At 52.0% G+C, this 18,801-nt stretch overlaps 1 protein-coding gene across 6 annotated transcripts; it reads left to right on the top strand.

Annotated features, from left to right (window-relative positions):
* Positions 1–153: 153 nt before the first annotated feature.
* Positions 154–16,968, top strand: L2HGDH (L-2-hydroxyglutarate dehydrogenase). Of its 6 annotated transcripts, none has more exons than XM_032964933.2 (11): positions 193–301; positions 1,687–1,821; positions 4,636–4,790; positions 5,745–5,896; positions 8,531–8,662; positions 9,306–9,468; positions 10,203–10,237; positions 10,642–10,809; positions 11,593–11,750; positions 12,437–12,568; positions 13,917–16,968. In XM_032964933.2, exons 2-11 carry the CDS (start codon positions 1,730–1,732, stop codon positions 14,110–14,112), a joined length of 1,383 nt encoding a protein of 460 aa, XP_032820824.2. In that variant the 5' UTR covers positions 193–301; positions 1,687–1,729; the 3' UTR covers positions 14,113–16,968. The 6 variants fall into 6 exon arrangements, with proteins under 6 accessions (XP_075927585.1, XP_075927586.1, XP_032820824.2 ...); XM_076071469.1 differs by having other exon boundaries at positions 233–313; XM_076071467.1 differs by having other exon boundaries at positions 252–348.
* Positions 16,969–18,801: the final 1,833 nt, after the last annotated feature.

The raw sequence follows: 18,801 nt of genomic DNA, 5'->3' as shown, positions 1-18,801 counted from the left end.
TCGCCTGCCGACGCAATGGCATTGACGCCCCGGAGGCGCTTCTCACTTCGAAATTTTAGAGCGCAACGTAGGAGGCGTGACCCAATTTTAGCGACGTCACGAATTTTTTTCCCAGTCCGAATAAGCAACGGGGGCGGTTAATTGGTCGAGGCGCGCGCGACGGGGCGGTGTCGGCCAATCGCGCGCGGGAGGGAGCGCCCCGCGCGGCGCATGCGGTCTACGGAATGTGAGCGCGCGTGGTTTGCGCGCTGGCTCGGTGGTCGGAGGGCGTCTCGCAGAGAGACCGACCACGAGTTCACCCGTGAGTTCACCCGTGAGTTCGTCCACTCAACACCCGTGAGTTCACCCGTGAGTTCGTCCACGCAACACCCGTGAGTTCACCCGTGAGTTCGTCCACTCAGCACCCGTGAGTTCGTCCACTCACCACCCGTGAGTTCAACCGTGAGTTCGTTCACTCACCACCCGTGAGTTCACCCGTGAGTTCACCCGTGAGTTCGTCCACTCACCACCACCCGTGAGTTCACCAGTGAGCTCTCGTCCGTGAGTTCACCCGTGAGTTCGTCCACTCACCACCCGTGAGTTCACCCGTGAGTTCGTCCACTCACCACCACCCGTGAGTTCACCAGTGAGCTCTCGTCTGTGAGTTCACCCGTGAGTTCGTCCACTCACCACCCGTGAGTTCACCCGTGAGCTCTCGTCCGTGAGTTCGTCCACTCACCACCCGTGAGTTCACCCGTGAGTTCGTCCACTCATCCGTGAGTTCGTCCACTCATCCGTGAGTTCACCCGTGAGTTCACCCGTGAGTTCACCCGCTTGCCCGCAGTATATAATCTCATTCGTGAGCTCACCTGCGAGTTCACCTACTCGTCTGCAAACTCGCTCGCTCGCACGTGAGAAGACCTCTCACCGAGTCTACTCACCTCTCCTGGTCTCTCTGCTCACCTGTGATGTCACCTGCGAGCTCACCTGTGATGTCATCTGCGAGCTCACCTGTGATGTCACCGACTTACCTGTGATGTCACCGGCGAGCTCACCTGTGATGTCACCTGCGAGCTCACCTGTGATGTCACCGACTTACCTGTGATGTCACCTGCGAGCTCACCTGTGATGTCACCTGCGAGCTCACCTGTGATGTCACCGACTCACCTGTGATGTCACCTGCAAGCTCACCTGTGATGTCACCTGCAAGCTCACCTGTGATGTCGCCTGCGAGCTCACCTGCTCACATGTGAGCTTATTAGACTCGCCGATCCGTTAATTTGCTCACCTCTCAACTCACTGGTCTTCTCACCTGTGCGCTCATCAATAGCCTCACCTCGCCACTGACCTACCCACTCACCTGTCCACCCATTCGCTCGAGAATCCGTACAGACGCTCTTTCACCTGGGGGTGGGGGTGGTCCGCACTCACGACCATTCCGTGAAAGAGTTGGTGTCTCACCTCTCCACTCACCTGTGACTGAGCTCATCAGTCTTCTCATCCTATGCACTCACCCAGGTGCCTTCACCTCTCCGTTCACGTGCTCACCACCTCACCTGTTCACCAGCCTCATTCTCATCACCTGTCCACGCATTTGCCACACGAGTTAGCGAAGCAGTCTTCTCATCCACCCACGTCGCTGGTGACCTCTACCTGTCTGCCTCGACCTGTCCGTTCCTCACCCCGCGTGTGATGTCCCCACGCTAGGATCCGAAGCCCTGCCGCTTTGCCCCTCGCCTCGTGCCGGTGGATGATGGCGTCGGCGCTGCGACTCCTGCGGCTGTCCGGGCCCGCACGGGTGCCCCGGGGGTGGCCGACGGTGAAATCCAGGGCCCGGCACAGGTGCAGCGAAGCACTCTCTCCGCGGTGTTGTCGATTATGAGAGCCGTTTGACCACACTTGACCACGTTGGCGAGGGTGCAGTGGAAGTGCGGGACTGGTTCAGATATGAATCGCTAATGATGTTCGTGAGCCGTGGCCTGGAATTTGAACGCAGGTTGGCCGGACTCGTAGTGGAGCGGTGGCGCAGCGGTGAGCGCACTGCATCACATTACAACCAGGTATCCTGAATTTGGATTCTCCAGATCACAGGCTAACATCGGTGGCGAGTCATATCTCAACCGGTCCCGTAATCACCCAACCCTCCCATCGTCCTACCAGCCTGCAGTGAGCTGAACACGACGTGAAGTAGGCCTTCATCCAGCAGTGGATAGACGAGGAGCCGTTAATTATATCTCTCTGCTTAAAAATCGCATATATTTCAGGACATTCGGTTCAGTGGCGAAACATTGCTGAAAGTATGAGAGTCATATCTTTTTTTTTGCTGAATCGCAATTGCTCCCTGTGAGAGAAAGTTGGTCTCGGATAAAGAGTACAGTGCAGTACTCCTTTATATTCAACGTAATGGCATGAATATAAATGTGACCGGAGTAGGACTTTCGACAGAGCTTGTTTGTGCTGTGGATGGATTTGGTTTCTGCCATTGGAATGTGGAATTTCCACCATTGACTCGAGGACGCCAACAAAGATCATTATTGCTGCAATCAATGTCTAGGTCCAAAATCCCGCTGAGCTTCCCATATCTATTGACGTTAGGTGTAATCCAGATGATTTGGTCAAAGGTTGTTGGCGTTATAAGTTTACAAGGTAAAATTCAGCCCTGCAATTGCTTGCTCACGCCTCAAAGCATCGAGCGAGCTACTAGGTGGTATTTGGTCTACTCTTCCACCCTGGCCAGACGTCTTGGAAGACGATGGAATCGCCACACTTTATTCCCACCAAACGCGATCTGCTGATGGACTTACAGTGGCGTACATATTTGTACTGCTGGGTGATGTAAAAAAAAACTGTACAGTAATTGTACATTTCTAATAGACGCAGTTCGCATAGCTCATCTGCGTTTAAAACTTTATTGGAACATTTATTATCATATTATTTTTGTGCGGCTTGTTTGAATGTGCCAAGCCAGTGTGTGTTCTCGCCTGGGCAAGACCGCCCTGGCAAACAGGTCGAGACAGAAATCCACAGTTGGGGCGTCCAGTTAAGACTCGCTGCACCAGTCAGGCAGACTTTCATGCGAACCTTGGTTTAGACCGGTCTCATGGACACATGCGAAGCAGCCTTAAGCCGGCTCCACCACGTCATCAACAACACTGCCTTGAAGGAAGAAACAATTATTTGCAATTGGTGACTTTTAGGGCAATGGCCCTTGTTTATAGCACACTAGCTGTACTACCCGGCTTCGCCCGGGACTTGGATCCACCACGCCCGGCCGCCTTTGTCTCCCCAGTGGCGATGTTCACACACCACACCAGTTACTCGTTTGAGGCTGAGTCACCGGTGGTGGCCGTGAGCAGGAATCGAACTCGGGTCGCCGGGTTCGTAGCGCAGCGCGCTAACCTCTACACTACAATGCGTTACGCTTTCACGTGCGAGGGCCACGTGACAGATTTGACGTCACAGCTCACTTGCCGTGCAAAACATCAATGCATTATTGAGCTCCCCCCCCCAAAAAAAAACAAAAGTGTATTTTTATAATTTTTGCACAGTGTACAAATCTGGAAAGTACCCACATGGCAAATTTCAAGTTTGTTGCATGTCGGGAAGTATGCTAAACATTTTGAACAGACACACATATTCACAACTTTGCATTTTATATATATGGAGATTAACAAGCGATCGGTTGCTTGCGGTTGCGTGAAACTTGTTTGCTGAAGTCAAGGGACCTCTTGGTTTTGATGTACAGAACAAGCATGAACCACTGCGTTCGCGCACATGTACAACGCTTTTGGAAGTCCACTGCTGGATGAGGGCTTCTTCCACCCCGTGCAGGTTGTGTGGGTTAATTGACCATACTTCACCACGTTGGTCAGTTCCGATTGGTGAATAGCAGAGAGCGTAGATGAGGGGGCATAAAGGTACGGCGCAAAAATGGAATTTGGCTGCACTGCTCTCGATGTAGCTTTGCAGCCTATGACACCTGTTATGCATTGTGGTTGCCCATCCAAGCATTATCCAGGCTAAACCCTGCCTAGCTACCGAGTTCTGATGAGATTTGGCGCATTCTGGGTGATTTGGTCACAAGCTCCACTGGGCTCATGTATAAACATATGTATGCTGTGTTATTTTCAGCTTTTGTGCTGTCCTATATATATATTTTAAAGTTATTTAATATGTAATGGGTGGGGTGGGAGGGGCTGTTGTGCAATGGTTTGCGCACTGCATTAAATTCCCAGCCATGGATAACATAAGTGGTTTTTGATAATATCTCAACCGGTCCGGGCCTTCCCTCCCCTAGATCAACTCCACCTTAAATATGTACCTGGCACGGGTGTAACCATCAGCGTTTGGGTAGACATAAACAGCCGGGCGTGGTGCTGACCACACCACTGCCTCGTGTGCCGTGCCAGACTCAATAGCTGCTCGCTCAACAGCACTAACCCCGACAGCAATGCTGGCACCACTTCTGGCAGAAGTTCCTGCACTCGACGGAGCCCTAGAGAGCCCCTTTGTACGTCGGCCTACTTTTCCACGGTGGCCAGGCGTCTTAAGCCAGAGGTTGGGTGTACCCACGCATCGCCCCACCGCTGGCGACCTGCCGATCGACTCGCCCGCACGACCCACTCCTCTGCCTTTGTCTTCGCGTGGGGGCGGCAGCGGTGGCGCGGATGCATCGTGCGCGACGGCCACGCCGGCGTCGTACGACGTGGCGGTTGTCGGCGGTGGCATCGTGGGGCTGGCGTCGGCGCGGGAGCTGCTCCTGCGCCACCCGAGCCTCTCCTTCGTCATCCTGGAGAAGGAGAGAGCTATCGGTGAGCCGCAGGGCCATCCGGCCCCGGCCGCGGCCGCGACCGAGTGTGTGCGCTGCGATACCAGCCCGAGGTTGCCGCTCACGGCCAACACCAGTGACGATTGTCTCAACCGGTCCCGGGCCACCCACAAGTTGGCTTGGCCTGAAACGAGTACCACCATCGCTGGCGGTGGCGGTGTGTAAACATCGCCACTCAGTCGAGAAAGGTGGCCCGGCGTGGTGCTGACCACCCACCTTGTGTACCGTGCCGACCTTAATAGCTGCTCGAGAACAGCACTCGCCCCAAAAGTCTGCTAAGGTTATACGAGAGATCTTTGTCTTTTGTGTGTGTGTGGTACATGGGAAGTGGTAGTATAGTGGTTAATGCGCAGTGCTACAAACCTGCCGACCCCGAGTTCAATTCCCACTCGAGATCAATAACAGTGCCGGATATCTCACTGGGTCTTGGGACCCCCTAGATCGACCCAGCCTTAAATTAGTACCTGGTGCAGTGTTGTAAACATCAGCACTGGGGAGACAAAGGTGGTCGGGCATGGTGCTGGCCACATCCGAATCAGAATATTCATATTGGAGGAATCCGATGAGCTATAAAGCTCTTTTTCACATGTCCAGTATGGACGTGTACGAACGTTAAAACAACAAACAATACACAAACACGATAGGAATGCAAAGGATAGGAAAGGGATATAAATGACTTAAAAATGTACAAATAAAATCAACTTAATTTTTATTTCACCATGTGAAGCCCACTGAGGTATTAACTTATATCTGAACAAAGTGCCTAATCACGTGGAAATTTATAGCAGCAAAAAAATCTAAATCATCTCAATGCCTCCTTAAAAGCACCATGCCGGCCTCAATAGGTGCCCGCTAACAGAGGGGGAGATCCTCGTCCGCTCTTGTACCTGTCTGTGCGCTCAGCCTCGTCCGCTCTTGTACGTGTCTGTGCGCTCAGCCAGCCACCAGAGCGGCCACAACAGCGGAGTGATCCACAGCGGCATCTACTACAAGCCGGGCTCTCTGAAGGCGAAGCTGTGCGTGCAGGGCGCGGACCTTGCCTACGAGTACTGTGACAAGAAGGGCATCCCCTACAAGCGCTGTGGAAAGGTCAGGAGAAGGCTGCGCATCCGGAGGTGGGGGGGGGGTGGTCACCGATCTGATCCCCAGATCACGTGACGCGTGGCAACGCGCCGCGACGCGTTGATCTCTTCCGATGGAAAGTCGGTTGACAAATGGATTGACAAATGGGCTGTACGTGTGTATCTATACCACAAAGATACAAAGATTCCCCCGTACAGCCTCAGCAGACTGTTGGGGCAAGTGTTGCTAGCGAGCAGCGATGAAAGCCGGCGCGGCCCGCGAGGGGGTGGGTGGCCAGCACCACGCCCGGCCACCTTTGTCTCCCTCGTGAAATGATGACACATCGTAGCAGTTACTCATTTGAGGCTTAGTCGACCTAAGGGAGGCTCAGGACTGGTTCAGATAGTCGTAACTGGCGTTGTCTGTGAGCGGGAATCATACTCGGGTTGCCGGGTTCGTAGCGCAGCGCGCTAACCACTGCTCCACTACTCCCCACTTATATATATCCACACACACAGTGTTACCTTGTTGTAACGAACCACTTCCGGATCCGGAAAAAAAGTTCACTCTTATCAGGGTGTTTTAATGACGATGTTAACAAGGCCTTTATAGAAGCACATGAGCACAATGATGCATCGCTCCGTACGTGCGGATACCGTATGCGTTTGCACAGGTCTCCTGGTCAAATGCAAAATTAAATCATTTTGCACAGGTGTTGGGGTGTTACACCATTCACTTGTGGAGCACAGTGTATGCTGTAAAGAAACGAACGATGATAGGATATGTGGCAGTGCGTGCGATCGTTATACGCCGGCTCACGGACGTAACGCGTTCGCTGTACGGAGCTTTAAAAATCCACACAAGATGACGCGTGCCCGCAGCTACGCTCATTACAAAGGTGGAATCGCTATGAGCACAGCTTGGTAAGTCTGTTGTTGATGTAGAGCAACAACCATTATTCTATATTGAGGCGGTGGCGCCGGATAACTGCGTGGGGAATAGCGGAGTGCGCGGTTGTGATGATGCCCACCTTCGCACTGTTGAATCGGGCATTACCGCGGCAATAACGAGTTATTACTGTACGTGCAGTGAGACAACACGGCAGTTAAACGACTAAGAGTGGGCGGCTTGGGTTTCGGCCTAGCGCTTGGCAGTGCAAGTCTGGAGCCAGCGGCGTCAGCTGGGATGTGCCCGCACATGCTGGGCTGCAGAGTAACTTTCATTCCATTGTGATTTAATGACCGGGGTAGATGTAATTAAATAGTACAGCTCCACTGACGTTGCACTAAGAGAATATCAGCGTGCGCATTTGCAGTGGAGTCCGTCGACTTTAAAAGACGTTCCTAAAGTTGACCTGGAGAAATGAACGGGGAAAATATTAATCGTGTCACCTTTTGTTGATGACGTAGCAATTATAATAGCTATGAAGAAGGGCCATCGCCCGAAACGTCGCCTGTTATACAAGGGTAAGTGGGCGATGCTCCTTCTCTAACCCCGCTCACTTACCCGTGGGCTGCACCCATCTCAGGCCTATATAACACGCTGCTGCTTCAGCAGCACCTGAGGACGATTGCTTGTGTTGCGATCGAAAACGTCGTGATTTTTTTTATTAGTATTCTATCTACGTGACTTTACCGAAAGTCCCAAAGAGTGTATATCTTCTGTTAGGGCAAGGAATATTGATGAGCATTTTTTAAGTTTTTTTGTTAAAATTCACATGGGAATGAACTGAAAAAAAATGTGAGAAGAACTTTAACAAAGGAGGCTGCCACGTCGGGCTCGAGATAAATTTGAGCAACACAGGAGTCGTGCATAAGTGCGCAAAACAATGTGATTCGTCCGTCAGAGGGAGACAGCTGGATCTGAATATCTCGAACTCGATTCAAGATATGTGTCGGAGGGACACAGCTGGATCGAAGGTAGACCGATTTTGGAAAACAGAAATGAGTAAAGTGAAAAGCAATGTGTATCAATTTGCTCAAAGATTAAAAAAATATATATTATCAGTGCCTATCACCTGGTGTGACACGTGGATCTGAAACACAGACATTGACAAAGGAAATGGAACAAAAGCTGAAAAGTACCTCCGCTCCCTTCCTTCACTTACCCCACACTGACCAGCGTGGTGACGTCAAATAACCCCCATGCTGCAGAAGTGGATTGACAAAAGGGGCTGTACGTGTAAAGGTTCGGCCCTGCACCGTCTTGCTCACACCACTGCTGACAGACGGCGCCTCCACTAGAGGGGGCTCTAGAGAGCCCTGCTGGAAGGCATTCGGGCCTCGTTTCCATGTCGACCGTATGTCTTGGAAGAGGCGAGAGTACCCCACCCCTTACCCTGTTACATGCTACCTGCTGACCGACTAAACCAGGGCTCGGCATCAGCTGGGGGATGTGCCCGCGCGTGCCAGGCTGCAGAGAAACACACGGTGTGCCTTTCATTCGGTTGCGATTTAATACCGGAACTGCGGAGCCGCACGCGGCACTTGTAAGCGCCGCTTCGTGATGTTATTCACATGCATTGCGGCTCTCCGAACGTCGATCTGCGTATTTATTTATCCCTTGCCGATTTCGTGGAAAAAAATGGATCCTATCATTGCCGACCCCTCGACTAAAAACGATACGCGTTCTGACCGCGGCGGCACGCTGGTTTGTTCTCAGCTGATCGTCGCGGTCGATCGGGAGGAGCTGCCCCGCCTGGATGACCTCTACGCGCGGGGGCTGCAGAACAACGTGCGCGACCTGCGCTTGGTCGGCGAGCAGGAGATCCGGGAGAGGGAGCCCCACTGCAAGGTAGGGGGGAGCCCGCCCCCTGGGTCACACTCCCTGGGTCAGTTTCAAATGCATATCCGTCGCTGCGTTCCCGCGACAGCTGGGCTACGATGCCTTCGCTGGCCCGTGCCGCGTGCCTCCAGGCTCTTGCAGCAAGGCCCCGATTCAAATAATTTAATCGGCACGTTTTGTACTCGCGCCATACGTTACCATAGCGCTAAGGCTTATCGCAGAGGCGCTACGTTTCACAGGCACGGCCTGCGGTAGTTTGTCAGTATCGGGGGGCGATGTTGCTGTGTGCGTGCACCCAGTGATGTAATTTGCGGGTAGTTATTTAAAATCAGGGAAATTCCGGTGTCACCACGCACGGCCCCGACCCCCTTTCGATCAACATCACGGGATCTTTAACGTTCACCGTGAATCAGACCGCGGGGCGGTATTTGTGGAGAATACACCCGCGGTAATAACCGCTGGACTCGAACCCCCAAACCCGCTGGAACGAGCGGCAAACGTGCCACCGCTGCGCGACGTCCAAGCATCTTTCCTCGTCCCGGCACGAAACCCGGGCCGACCTGCGAAGTTACCCACACGGGGTTCAGCGTCGAGGTTCGATTCCGGGGCTCGGAGTCATTCGCCCGTGACCGCGCGGTTTTTATCGGCTCAGGGAATCAAAGCCCTGGACTCGCCCTACACCGGGATCGTCGACTGGGCCGAGGTCGCCCGCAGCTACGGCCGCGACTTCGTGGAGATGGGCGGGGAGATCCACATGGGCTTCTGCGTGTCCGGGTTTCGCGAGACGGCCGAGGGAGCCGCGGGCGGCGCGGAGGGTACGAGAGTTGTTCGTTGTGCTTTTTAAATCGCTCGAAGTTATCGTCGTCGTCGTCGTCGGCAGCAGTATCGACATCAGCCCTGACCGATCCACCGCTGGATGAAGGCCTCCCCAAGCCCGTCGCCATCCGTCGCAGTGATGCGGTGTGAATATGCGGCGAGCGCCCGCGAATGAGCCGATGCCATCGGATCGGTAGTTTAGCGCTCCCAAGTTCTGCGGCACGGCATTTGACCGCTATATTCGAGCCTTGTGTCATTCCACTGCTGGACGAAGGCCTTCCCTACACCGTGCAGGTCGTGGGGGTTGTTTTAACATACATGACCACAATGGTCACGTACGTGACCACACTGATCATCTATGTCATATGTTATTTGGTTGCATGTATGTAATTGTATATCGCCACTTGTGTTAGAAGTGTAAAGCTTCAAACGCCCCCACCCCTCGTAGTGATTCAATGAATTTTATCCATTGAGGGTCAAGGTTCATTTCCAGAAGTATTTCTTTTTTTACATTGCACTAATTGTAGCGGCCGCTCGTGGCTGCAAGGGTCGCATTCACCCATTCGTGTCAACCTATGCCAATCGTAAATCAGCGATTCTTACATATGAAATTCGATGCAACAATTCGATGCACGTATCTTCAGAATAGATTTTAATCGGTGCATTTGTTGCGTTGTATTTTGACAGCCAGTTCCGTTGATGCGAAACGTTATATTTTGTTTGTTTTCTGCAGGAATGGAATACCCAATCACGGTGACTGGAAAAAAGGTCAGAGTTCATTCTAACATTGATACCATCAACTTAATGTGTAGCTTTTCGCCGCACAATATTGGGATTCATAATAGATTTTCGGCTTAGGCCACTTACGTAACGATCAGACCAAATTTGTGACGTTAGGAAACCTCCACCACATGACGCAGCCAAGGTTGACTCGGCCTGAAATGAGTACCTGGTGCGGTGTGTAAACATCGCCACTGGGGAGACAAAGACGGCCGGGCGTGGTGCTTATCCACCCACCCCCTCGTGTGCCGTGCCGGTCTTCATAAGTGCTCGAGAACAGAACATGCCCCGTATGTGTGTTGAACTTATTTCGCACCGTACCTAGCCAGCGGTCCGTTAAGGCTATACAGGGGGTCTTTGTGCGTGCGTTCTTGCTTGCGCGTGTGCAACAGGGGGAGGAAGTGCGCTGCCGGTTCGTGCTGACGTGCGGCGGCCTCTACTCCGACCGTCTGTCGCGCCTCTCCGGCTGCAGCTCGGAGCCTCGCATCGTGCCGTTCCGCGGGGACTACCTGGTGCTGAAACCCAACAAGACCTACCTCGTCAAGGGCAACATCTACCCCGTGAGCCACGCACCCCCCCCTGCTAACACATGGGCAGCTGCCACTGGGGGTGCCCTTTCTATTTCTTTGGATGAGATGCGTTGTAAGCCGCTCATCGCGTGTAAAGCGCTACGACACAGCACAACTTGGATTTATTAAACGCGTAAATTGGCATTGCTCAACTCCGCTTTTCATTACCAATATTTTATTTTCATGCGGATTCGAAGCCATTGCACGTTGCGGGCACCTGGTGGTTTGACAATCATGTAAAGATGAACTGTGGAGTTGATCAACTCTGCTTTATAGAAACACATGAATGGGCGTAGAATTCCGCAGGCGGGAGAGGAAATTCAGATGACGTTACAAAAATGAATGAAGATTCTTAATCGCGGGAGAGCGCAAGAGAAGTATACCAAACCTTGTAACTAACAACAGTCTCTCTTACCCCTTTTCCTCTGTTTCCTCTGGCTTAACCGAGCAAGGAGGAAACCCTCTGATGCTACAAGTGGTTTTCCGTCGGATATTTCCCATGCCGAGCCAAAACCAAACCGTGCTACGCTGACCTCACGAATCTGGCTCGGGGCCAAGTCGGGCCAGGGGCATGGCTAATGACGCATTCATTCTGTTGCACATTCACAATCACCTTTTCGGAGATTGTGGCTCTCTCCCTGTACCAGTGCCATATCCTCCCTATTAGAACGCACAACGCGAAATGACCCCCAAAAGTTTTGAGGTTGCGTTCTTACTCTCTGGAGTATCTCGTGACCCGGAGGGCACCACTACCCCTGCATTGCGGCCGTGCAGGTCCCCGACCCCAGGTTCCCCTTCCTGGGCGTGCACTTCACCCCGAGGATGGACGGCACCATCTGGCTGGGCCCCAACGCCGTGCTGGCATTCAAGCGCGAGGGCTACCGCCTCCTCGACTTCAGCGCCCGCGACTTCCTCGACGCCATCTTATTTAGGTGCCGTCCCCCTCCCACATCCATGGGCACGGCTTCGTCCCAGCATGGTCCGTCCGAGTGGACGACCCGGAAAAATGTTTGTCGCGTCCGGCGCGTCACGTTTCGTATTCACCTCGCGATGGATGTGGCTGCTCTGCGGGCCTGTCACAAGAACTGCTCCAGTCTTACCAGCGACCCGAAATATATTGCCTTCACCAACCCCGCGCTAACTGGCGCGGTAAAGTATGGTCAGCTAACCCCCACGACCCGCACCGCTTTGGTGAGCCCACATCCGGCGGTGGATTTCCAATAGCGTTGCACATGTATCTGTGCTTTGACTGAAACAGTAATGTCTATAAGGTAGTGACATGAATGTCTGGAAAGCAGTGGAATGAGAGTGTGGGTGGAGCGGTGGCGGAGTGGTTAGCACGCTGCGCTTTGAGTGCGGCGACCTGTATGGGCTTCGTGGTGAAGTGTGGTCAAACAACCCACATGAATTGACAAAGGGTCATTAAGAATCAACGACTGCCAAAAATGCACCATAGATTGGGTCGATTTTCTTGATTCGCCAAGAATGAAAGTGCAGCAGCCGACACTGAAACACTTGAATTGCCTGTGAGGTGGTTTTGGATCTATCCGTTTGGCAGTTATGCTTAAGCAGTAGATGAGAAGTCACGGGCGCTGGCCGCGTCCCACGTGTGTTACAGGGGACTGCAGAAGCTGGTTCTGCGTAACATCTCGAAGGGGATGAGCGAGATGTATCGGAGCATCTTCATCGGATCGCAGGTGAAGCTGCTGCAGAGATACATCCCCGAGATAACGCTCGCCGACGTAACACGGTGAGTGTCTCCGACTCGCACAAGTGCGTACACATGGACACCTGTGAAAAAGAGCTTTGAAGCTCATCGGATTCCTCCAGTATAAATACATATTCTGATTCTGACATGCGTCCGTACGTACGCTGCAAAAATATATTTATTCTGTAAACTTGTCATACAATTTTATCCTGATCGTGCCATCGGTGTCTCATCACCGATGGCACGATCCTCTGATTAGCACCCCGCACCTCCGATTTATGCACAGTTGGCTACGTACGGTGCGAAACAAGTTCAACATACATACATACATACGTGTGACCGAGTATCCATCCGGATCCCTCGCAGAGCATTGCGAGCCCTCGCTCAACAAAGCGGATTTCAAAGAACTGCTCCTGAGATCCCTTTCAGCCACCTGTGGTACACAGCAGATGGCAGCACATGCGGGCTGCATGACCCAGCCAACGCAGCCTCGCTAACCGCAGCATCACCACTCCAACCCAGAATTCATCTCGGTTTTCGACCAATACGAGGAAGGCGTCACGGCTGACTTCACTGACCCACTGCTCTGACCCACTCGGTTGGAACTTTGACTCACTCGGTTAGAACATTGACCCGAGTGAGTGGATTGACACTTATTCACAAGACAAGCTGTTTTTGTCGTTGTTAACCATTAAGAATTGCCGATGCATAACTTTTTGTGTATTTTCCTGCATCCACTCTTCGCTTTCTGAATTTGTAAATTTTTTCTTTGCAATTACAGCTGTTGAATGTCAAGGTTATAGCAAATATGTGCCAGCGTCGTGACCTAGTTTTTCGCCAATGAACCTCAATTACCCAGCCGTATTCGACACGATTGCCCCATCTGCTTTTTCTATATTCCCCGGATTGTGAGACACTCCAACCAGCGCTCAGCAGCAACGAGTTAAGCATGGTCGAAAAACCCCCCCGCGACTCACACGGCGTAGAGAGGCCCTCATGCAGCTGTGGATTGACAAAATGGCATTCTTGTGATGACGAAGATGACTATGGTGATTGAGATGACGGAGATGTAATTCAGCTGACCTGCCCCGACTGTAAATCCGTGACGAAAGAGCTTCGGAGCTCGTCAGATTCCTCCAAGACAAACAAAGATTCTGATGATTCAAATTAAGACGACTCAGATTGTAATGATGATGACATTTGGTGGTAATAATGATGATGGTAATGATTACAATGAATGACTACCACGGCGATAATTAAAACGACGAATATAATGCTGATAATAAATGAAGACAGTGACGAGATGGCGGGAATGACGGTGACGACGGTGACGACGGTGATGACGATTCAGGTGACGGCACGATGGCTAACCGTCGCTTCTTCCCCGCAGGGGCCCGTCGGGGGTGCGCGCCCAGGCGCTGGACCGCGACGGCAACCTGGTGGACGACTTCGTGTTCGACGGGGGTCAGGGGTCGCTGGGCAGCCGCGTGATGCACGTTCGCAACGCCCCCTCCCCCGCCGCCACCTCCTCGCTGTCCATCGCCCGCATGATCGCCGACGAGGTCAAGCAGCGCTTCCAGCTTTGACGTCGTCACCGCCGCCACCGCCAGCGACGGTGGTCCCGTCGATCGTCGCGCGCCGAGTTTGTCATCGGAAGTCTCGAGACGTCTCCACCATCGCGATGGGATTAAGTAGGCAAGGGCTAATCCAAGGGAGTGCAGAGGAAACAGCGTTCTGTGCCTACTTAAGCCTGTTGTGGCTGTGGGGGTGGAAATTTCCAGACTATTAATCTCCTTTGCCGTAGTTGAAATCGTCTCGCTTGGTAATGATGGTGTTCAATCAAATCTGTAAACGATGAGAACAGGAAAAAAACCATCGGCACAGAAAAATGGCTGTGTGATGCTGGCGTGCCCCGTATTTGTTTAACGTGTGTCATCGTTACTTGAATGTCCTGTCACCTCCCTCCCACATCCATATTTGTCATCTGCTCCATTATCTCCGAGTAGGCTGGGAGTAGCCGGGCCCTCTGGCGGCAGGGAAGGAGGGCGGCGTCGGGTCCACACCTGCAGCGATAAATTTTGCGCAACTTGCTTGGAGGCAATTTTAATTTCTGGTATGTGGACGTCTCGGCAACCAGTAGCGAGCAGTTGCACAACCGGTTGCTCATAGAAACGATGGACTCTCAGGCATTGATTGACTCAGTGATTTGTTGCGAGATATTTCACGTGACACATTTGGTGTTTACTGTCCAGCTTCATTTTGTTGTTGCGCAACTCCTTGCTCAGATGTGGACAAAGCAGTTGGAGACTTAATTTAGTTTTGCGATTTCGAGAGGAATTCGATCGGACAGATGTGGGACCGCGGCTTTAGGCCCACGTGTAACCTCAACGCCACTTGCTCTACCAGTGCTTCTGAATTTAGCTTTTTGGTTTTTATTCCATAGTCTTCCGCTCTGGGTTTTGTTCTAAGCGTTTTAAACACGGATGCAGTCCTGGTGGACTTTTACCTATCTCAGGAAGTTGACAGGTTCTTTAAGTGCGCTCTTAGCTGGGGGATGGTGGCTATGCAAACCTGCAATCCAGCACTGTGCAGGCGAGGGTTGGTGGCTCGCACAAATGGTTGTGAAACTCCCTTCACATGGGCACCGCGGAGGAGACATATCCTGGCTCGTCAGGAGAAGGCGATACAGCAAATATGGAATCGAAATGTTCCATCTGTATGGGATATAGTGTTGCCCCGTTCGCTCCTTCACATGTATACATGTATGTTGAACTTCTTCCGCACCGTACGTATGTAGCCAGAAATACATTTTCAAACTAGATCATTTACAAGTGCATAGCTCCAGTGGCTTCCTAATATTGCAAGGAAGAGCGTTCCAGACGGCCGCAGAAGCGCATCTGCAAGCGCGGGATCCTGTGACCGTCTTTGTTCGGTGGTTAGCCAAAATCCGCTGTGCGGATGACCAGAGTCCTTGTGATGGGTTATGCTCCTTGACCAGATCGGCAAGGTGTCGTGGTTCATTGCTGACAAGCACTTTGTGTGTCATGACGTATTGAGGACCGGTAGAGCTTGGGGGAAATTTTGCACCGGCTCACTGCATCGGCTGCATTTCTCGCTTGTCTGTGGTTCAGAGTTGTCCTCGGGCTTTGATAGCGAGCGAAGCTGGTGCAGTGCATTGCAAGTTAAAATTATTGTGATGTTGTTTGCACAAACCTGGGCTACTACTGAGCGAATGTTTAAAATGTGGAGGGCCTTTGGTTCAGCTCAAATGCACAGAAAAGCTATAGAGCTAATGATTTAAGGACTGCAGATTTTACAAATGTTGAATGTAAATGAATTTGTATGCAATGAGCAGGTTACCTGCCGATGTATAATGTAAATTCGGGTGATTTTTCTTTCAAGAAAATGCCATTTTAAATGCTGTATTTGTTTACCTGTAGCTCGATGTAATAGTTAATGTACACTCATTCCAGATAAAGCAGAATGTGCGGGTTAACTTATTTGTCATACAGTATTACTATCAATTGTAAGACGTCTGTCTAGCGTGAAATTGTAGGCCATACATTCTCGCTAGATGCTCTTATAAATCTCTTCAGCGGAGGTCCTTCCACCTCAGTGAGGCGAGCAAGCAATTTCAGGGCTGCTACTTTATCTTTTACCAGCAATATCCCTCAAACTTTACAAGACTCTTTATTTTGACCTAGGAACAGGCAAGTTTCACTCCACATAGATTAAATGAAATGATCAGTACAGATCAACAGAACGTAGCAACATCCCCGCAACTGACAATGTTGTGTGGTCGTGTGACCCCCATGGTCAGGGCTCATTGAGGTGGCTCCTCCAAATTGAGTGAACGCACACAGCAGAAAAACATCCAGACTGCAGTTTTGCAGTGTGAGTCATCAGGTGGCGCTATGGCCCCATACATTGGAACCCGTTCGACCGTGCAGTCACCAATATAGTCGGCCAGATCTTCCCGTCGTCATTCTCATAAACTCAAAAATATTTCGTCGATAAAACTGCCCTAAAATTATATATATATACATACACATATAACAGGTGACGTATTTCCTATGAAGAAAGGCCATTGCCTAAAACGTCGCTTGTTACAGCATTTTCCTTCAGGTTTTTAAGGAATGTTGAGGGGGTTTTTTGTGCTTATGCACTGCTGCCAACACACTCTCACATTATTATTATTTTCTTCATAATCAGATGAGGTCTCTTTGACCTCATCTATTTAAATCATCTCTGAACAGAGACGTGGGAACTTGGGATTTTGCTATGCCATGGGTGTTACCAAATGAACATTTGCACACACAAAATACACTAATACAAAGAGATGTTGTTTATTGGATCTACCAATGACTTTGCCATATACGTTCAATTTTGTCTGCTTGATTTTTGAGGTAGCTTTCCCCGGTACATTAAAAGTCCTGGATTTGTTTTATGTCCGGTTTTTTTCATTGCAATACACAGTACTGTGATTTACCGCTCACGTCAACGCATGCACGTGCAGCCCCTCGCTCTCCTGCTATTGTGTGATACAGTATTCTTTGTCCCGGGATACCTCGCGGATTATTTGAATCTCAAGAGGTAGCAACCCCAATGCATTCACTTTACACCGATAAACGTGCGTTGTACCACCACTAAATTAATTAACTACCAGGGCAGGCATGAGTGAGTGTCTTTATTCTGTACCGCGCCATGCCTATAAGGCAACGTGGGGTTGCTCTGCATACCGTCTGTGAGTCTCCCGTGGGTGGACTCGGCCCAAAATGTAATCACCAAAATCCCCGTGTACCATCAGCACTCGGGGAAGATGAAGGCGGCTAAGGCGCATGCGAAATTCTTACCGCGCCGCTCGCAGACATCGGTGCTACCACTTGCGCTCGCACTAACAGTATAGGTGACGTCTTTGTTTCTGCACAGCACCCAAAATATATATCAGGGTGGAGCGGTGGCGCAGTGGTTTAGCGCACCGCGCTGTGAACACGTCTCGTTAGTAGTCAACGATTCGCGGAAAAGATCAGTGGCGAAGTGGTCTGAACCGATCCTGGGTTCGCACGCCCCCCCCCTCCCCCTTCTTAAACCCGCATTGACCAGCGCGGTGAAGTATGACCACAACTCTCGTGACCGACACGGGGTGGGGTAAAATGCCTTCGTCCAGCTGTAACGACTGACGCGGCTGTAAATGTATATATATGCGAGCCACGATCAATCCACTGCCGGATGAAGGAACCCTTCACCCACGTGTTGTCGCCTTCTCTCTACGATGTTCACAGTCCACCTCGCGCCCGTACAACGAGTCGATGTCACCACAAAGGTGCCCCGGTGTCGCCTTGACATACTTTTGGGGCAAGCGCTGCGAGCGAGTAGCGCCAATGAAGACACCGGACGCGGCGCACGGAGCGGGAGAGGTGGCCAGCAATCGCGCCCGGACCGCCTTTGTCTCCCCAGTGGCGATGCGTTCACACACCGCACCAGATACGTGCTCGTTTGAGGTCGCGTCGCCTTAGAGGGGTGGGGGATGGGGGGGGAGCCCCAGGACCGGTTCAGACGATCGTCGCTGATGTTGGCCGTGAGCGCGAATCGAATTCGGGCGGCCGGGTTCGTAGCGCTGCGCACACACAAATCTGCATAACCAGGTGAGAGCTACATTCAGGCTAAATATCGCTCTCTCTCTTGCAAGGGAGGCCTGGGGATTCCGCAATCACGCACCACAGCAGCAATGCAGACTCGTGTTGGCACGCTGCGTGTGCCCGGGATGGCCGCGTGTCCACGGCCATCACTGGTGTCCCCCTCCCCTCCCCGCTTCGCCTCCACGCATTCGCGTGCCCTCCAAGTGACCTCCCCATACACACGGACTTCGCGTTCCTGCTGGGCTCTCTTTTCTCTCTCTCTCTCTCCACCAACCCAACCCCCACCACTCGCATGTCTCTCCACGCTCGCCCTCCCCCCCTTGCCCCTCTCTCCTCTCTCTCTCCTCTCTCTCCCCTACCTCGCTTTCCTCTGCATATTTCCCTCCCCCTCTCTCTCTCCCGCTTCTCTTCTCTCTCCCCTTGCCTCCTTACATCTCCCCTCATTTTCCTTCTCTCTGCCCTGCCTCTCGTTCTCCCCCCCCCCCCGCTGGTCTCCCCGTCCTCTCCTCTCTCCCTGCCTCGCTCCTCTCTCCTTCCCCTTGCTCACTCTCTTTTTGAGAAGATACAAATAAACGTGCCTGTCGTAAGTTGGGCCACGCGTGACCTGATGATGATGTTGGTGATGATGAGGATGAT

The sequence above is a fragment of the Petromyzon marinus genome, chromosome 33, assembly GCF_048934315.1.
Source record: "Petromyzon marinus isolate PM22_M1 ecotype Great Lakes invasive population chromosome 33, UKy_Petmar_22M1.pri1.0, whole genome shotgun sequence".
Lineage (NCBI taxonomy): Eukaryota > Metazoa > Chordata > Hyperoartia > Petromyzontiformes > Petromyzontidae > Petromyzon > Petromyzon marinus.
This window is presented reverse-complemented; position numbering and strand designations above follow the sequence as displayed.